The 5419-nt window shown below is 37.2% G+C and overlaps 1 protein-coding gene across 1 annotated transcript; it reads right to left on the bottom strand.

Annotated features, from left to right (window-relative positions):
• Positions 1 to 470: 470 nt before the first annotated feature.
• On the bottom strand, positions 471 to 1331 carry LHYA1_G009218 (uncharacterized protein; the record flags this gene model as incomplete). The annotated part of the gene is given in 5 exon segments (XM_031154122.1): positions 471 to 628; positions 669 to 680; positions 788 to 881; positions 897 to 948; positions 1270 to 1331. 5 exon segments carry the CDS (start codon positions 1329 to 1331, stop codon positions 471 to 473), a joined length of 378 nt encoding a protein of 125 aa, XP_031000904.1.
• Positions 1332 to 5419: the final 4088 nt, after the last annotated feature.

Genomic DNA, 5419 nt, shown 5'->3' with positions numbered 1-5419 from the left:
GGATTATCAGAAGGCCGCGCTAGCCTATAAATGGCGGCTTGGTTATCTATATACACCTGAATATCCCTATTTAGGCCTAGTCTTGTTGCATCTTCGAATACTAGAGTAATGCCTTCTAGCTCTCTATTATAAATAATTTGGTAGGGACCTATATTTCGGGCTAGTCGTATAAAAGGGCGACTAGCGCATTTGTAGCCCGCTAGTCCCACTCTAATTCCGGTGCTTTTAGGCATTTACGACTTATCTAAGTAGTATAACACCTAATTTAGCGATTATAACCGTATTTGCCGGCGGTGTATCATAGCAGTTTCCTCTTTTGGCAATTTGGCGATTCGTGTGTCCCAGGGGATAAAGCAGTCCTACGGGGCAAAGTGGAAGTGGTATATAGGTTCAATTTTGCTGCTAAGCAGGGGTGCGATAGTCCTAGCAATTATCTAAAGTCTGTATCCTAAATGGCTGGATTTAGCAATTTAGCGATTTACTAGGTGGTCTAGACTTAGCTTAGCTAGCTGAAAAGCGTATTTGCAAGTGGCTGTATCTAGTCGTATTACGGGCGGTGGGAGGCTAGCTTTGACTTCTATGGCCTGAATTAGACTAGTCCGAAAAGTGCCTAGGATTTTGCGTAGTGCTAAATTTTAGAGGTGCTATAGGTGGTCTTTTATATATACTTAGCCTCGCCACTAAATTAGTAATATATAGTCGGATATACTAGTAATATAAGCTAGGTATAGCTATCTAAAAGCGGTGGGACTAAGCCCTCGTTCGCTATTAGCTAGCCTAGACATACATCCGAATGCAGACTTAGCCTTAGTAGTGCGGATAGTGATATGCTCCTTAAATTGTAATAGAGCATTAAAGTGAATGCCAAGCCACTTAACTATCTACTTTAGGGGGACTATAGTCCCATCTAGGAGTATAAGGGGCGCTAGCTTAGCGCGTTCGCCTGTGCTAAAGTGAATCAGTTTAGACTTTTTTAGGTCGAATTAGATTACGTTTTTACTAGCTAGCTGAAATAGCTCTTTAGCTACTAGCTATAGTATCTTAACGTTTTTATAGGGGCTAGTTAATATGAAAGAGAGAGTGATATTATCTATATAAGAGATAAATTTAACTATATATAACCTAAATAGGCCTTATATATAGATTAAGAAAAGGATAGGCGAAATAGGGCTTCCTTATAGGATTCCGGTCTAAATAGGCTAGTTTTTATCCGATTATCTATTAAATAGAAGCTTAAGTGACTGCCCGCTTATAAAGGATGAGACCCACTTAATAACCGAATCGGGAAAGGCTAAATCCTTAAGAATTATAAGTAGCCGGTTCTTAGACATGTAGTTATATGCCCCTTTTACGTCTAGTAGAAGCGTACTAGTGATTTTATTTTATAGCTGATTTATATGGACATAATCCGCTAGCATAGCGCCTGCGTCTATAGCCGACTTTTTAAGTCAGCCACCGATTTAGCTAGGATGCAGCAGATTTGGTGTGGTTTTAGCTAAGTAGGCTAGTCGCTTAGCTAGGATCCTTTCGCTAACTTTTCCTAGGCAATTTAGGAGTAAAATAGGTCGATAGGCGCTAGGCTGCTTATAGTCTAGTTTATTGTTTTTACGCAGTATAGCGCAATTCGCTTAGCGCTAGCACTTCGGATAATAGCTAGTGTTTACTAGCGTCTTAAAAAGGAGTGAAATCTGGGAAGAGCATGCTAAATATATATAGGTAATAATAGTTTAAGTAATATAGTTCAGGCTAGGGCTAGTGGATTTAATTTCACTAGAACAGGCTTATTTTACTTCGTCTAGTGCTAGCTTTAGCCACTGCCACTAGTCTAAGGCGGTGTATAACGTCCAATTCAGGCTAGCTGTTTCAGGAGGTGGAAGGAAAAGCGTCTAGCAGAAGAGGTCGCATTTAGCAGTAAATATAGTTACAAATTAGGTGGCAGAAAGCTTTAGATTTAGGACTAGTTCTAACCGCCTTAACTTCATATAGGCTAAGGCTTTAAAAATCGATTTAGAATCCTCTTTTTCTAAAAACTGGTTCTAGTGATCCTTTTTTGCTATTTTAATGGCCTAAAAGTATATATTGCAGGCGCTAGTATAGCGCTTATTTGATTAGCTGGAAAACGCTTGCTTAGAGGCCTCTCTAGCCTGATTTATGTCGCGTTAAAGTGATTTTAGTAAATCGTTCCACTAAGGCTTAGCGTGTAGCGCTAACCGGATTTGGGGTATGGCATCGTGTGTAGCGTATAAAATGGCGCTAGTATAACGTTCCGCCATATCATCTAGACGGTCTAGGGTTGCTTTATAGCTGCGTTTTGCGTTGATTTATTCTAAGCTTTTTAAGCTTGAATTAGAGCTTAAAATATAGCTATAGGCCTGTAGCTCATTTTAGAGCGGTGATAGCTAGCAGAAAAGTTTTTCCCTAAATTTAGTCTAATCTGCCTGTTTTATATTAAAACGGGTAGTTTATAGATCTGCTAGTCCTATTTAGGAACTATTAATAGTAAATGTAATCCTAAAATGGTCTAAGCCTATATTATCCACTATAGCCTAGTCCTAAATATAATTAGCTATAGATTAATGCACTAGCGTAAGGTCGATATTCGTTGGCCTCTATATATAGAGGCGGTGGAAGGTGCTAATACTAGGGGTATTTAAGAGGGCTAAATCATAGTAGTCGATCCAGTCTGCTAGCGTATTACCTTCTTTGTTACATGCCTTATATAGGGGGTCCCACTACGGGTTGTAGGCATTAAAGTCCCTATAAAAGACCAAATTAAGAGGCGGTAAGAGCTACTATAGGCATCGGGCTAGCATATAGGTGTCCGAATCGGGTAATTAGTGCTTTTTATTATAAATATTATAAATCTTAATTATATAATCTTAATCTATAACATCTAAGGCTTAGAAGTCTAAATCGTTTAGCGAATCCAAGGCTAGAACAACTCTAGGGCAGTATGACCTGGTAATATAAGCTATTATGCGTAGTGTGATATCTAGGCTAGGCCTATTTAGGAAGAGTTAGGTAAATAAGGGGTGGGAAATTAATCGTATTTTATCTACATTACATATAATAAAGGGCTCTTAAACTAGTATAATATCTATATCTAGCTTAATTGCTACTTATAGCGCGGATTCCGTATTATAGGCAGCTAAATTTAGATTTACTTAGAGGATTTTAGTGCTAGCGTCTATTATAGAGAGGACATGGGAGCCTTTAAGTAGATGCTCTAATAGACTTTATATAGAGCAGAGCTAGCTGCATATAGACCTCTATAATTGGCGCATTTATATATTAGGTGATTACATCTACCCTTAGCATTACATATAGAGCATGCATGCTATTTCATCTGATGTTTTTCCCTATATAGCTAGCACTTAGCCTCTTTGCAGCAGTAGTGTGATAAGTGTCTATAGGCTTAACACCTAGTGCATTAGGTAGTAGGACGTGTCATATAGTGTTTTTCGCATTATATGGAAATGCTAGCTATATATAGCCTATTTCAGACGGCCGCGCTAGCCTCTTTAGGCGTAGCAAATGCAATTGCCACGGATCCAGCTATCTATTTTAGGCGATTTTCAGCTGATATGATCTAGTATAGCTATCCTAAAGGGGTTAGACCCTTATTAAAAGTCCGTATTTCATCCTTAACTAGCTCTATGCCTTCTAGATAGTTAAAAATAGAAGTGGGGATCCTATAGGCAATGATTTTATGCCATGTAACATCTTTCTAAGCGGTATAGCCTAGTATTAAATGCATCTAGATATCAGATTTAGCAAGTAGGAAGTCAGCTAAGTAAGCCTATATAGTTATAACTACTAGATTGGCCTAAAGGGACTTAGACACTAAAAGCACTATAGGGTCTTTTACTCCTTTGCTAGTAAAAGCTCTATTTAGAGTATTATAGGTAGTAAGAGGCTGAAAATTATTATTTTAGGCTATAGTATCCTTAATTAGGATTACGCGGCAGCTAGTAAGAGGCTTTTTTATAGCTAGCTTTAGTAGTAAGAACTTTTTAGTAGAATTAACTAAAATCCAGTTCAAATTAGAGTTAGCAGACTTAGCTGCAGCTGCATATATCCGATTTTAAGTGGTTTTTAGCTAGGAAGCGATTTTCGGCCTATTTAGGCAGTCTAAGACGGCTGCGCTAGGCCCTTTCAGGTTGACTTGCGGGCAGGTAGTTAGTTTCAGGGCAATTTGCTAGGCGGTGGCTTCTAGCTTTTAACTAGCGGATTCTATATGCGTGATCTTATTAGCTAGAATAGCTGAAACCTTCTTAATAGAGCCTTTTTTAAGGTATTTACAGAAGATTTTAATTAAATCAAGTATTTAGTCCTATTTTAGGCGGTCTGGTTTAGCAGCTGCAGCTTTAACTAGGAGGTTACATGCCTCTATAATAGCCTTATTTAAAGGTGAATCTATAGTAAACCTTAGATTTTTAGCCGGATTAGGAAGCGGTATAGCTAGCCTCTTCTTTGTGGTAAAGGTAAAAGCGTTGCTATAGTAACCGTTTTATTGTTTATTAATATTTTAGTAGCTACAGCTAGCGGAAGGGGCTGTATATGTAAAAATAGACGCATCTAATGCGACTTTTAGCTAGTTGCCGTCCTATGCTAGGCCTTCTAGCTTATCTATACTAAATAATGTATTATATATAGTATCTATTACTATATTGTTATCTTCTGCCGCTATAGACTATAGGGGTAGGAGGGCGGGGGGTAAGAAGGAGAGGGAGGGAGGTAGTTAGGAGGCCTTTAGGGTTAAAAACCCTTCAGATGACCTGCATTTACTTATTTTCCTAGTGAGAACTATAAGGGTAGGCTTAAAAGAAAGCTGAGATCAGGGCGGTTAATATGCTAGCGCGATTGTTTGATTTAGACGGTTGTGGCAAAAGTTATAGGTAAATTCGTAAGGGTCTAAATCTTTTGCTTTATTTAGAGTATTATTCCTGCAGCTATTACTAGTGCGTATTAGAGCTATTATTATATCCCTTTTACTATCTTTTACTAAGGTTATAGAGTAATTATAGAGATATATAGTCACTATTATTTTTATCCTAGATTTCTTATTCTTCTCTTTCTATCTCTTATTTAATACTTTAAACTAATCTATTTCTTCTAAGTTAGTTATAATTTGCTTTACTTTTAAAGCAAACTTATAGTAGTCTATTACTTTAGCTATAGAGGCTATATATATATAGATAGGGTTTAAGAAGGTGTTTTAAAAGTAGCTAATTATCACAGGGCGAATGCTAAGTATATAGAGCAAAAGCCTGAATTTAATATAAGAAGAATTAACTAAAGAGAAAAGAGAAGCTTCTCTTATATAGATAGATATAAGGGTTTTCTAGCCTCTAAAGAGAGCTAGAGGAAGTAAAATTATAGACTTATTATATTTATATTATATATATAAAGATATATA

Source organism: Lachnellula hyalina (genome assembly GCF_007821495.1).
Source record: "Lachnellula hyalina strain CBS 185.66 chromosome Unknown contig00359, whole genome shotgun sequence".
NCBI classification, from domain to species: Eukaryota; Fungi; Ascomycota; class Leotiomycetes; order Helotiales; family Lachnaceae; genus Lachnellula; species Lachnellula hyalina.
Note: the sequence above shows the minus strand (reverse complement) of the source record. Positions and strands in the feature narration are given on the sequence as shown.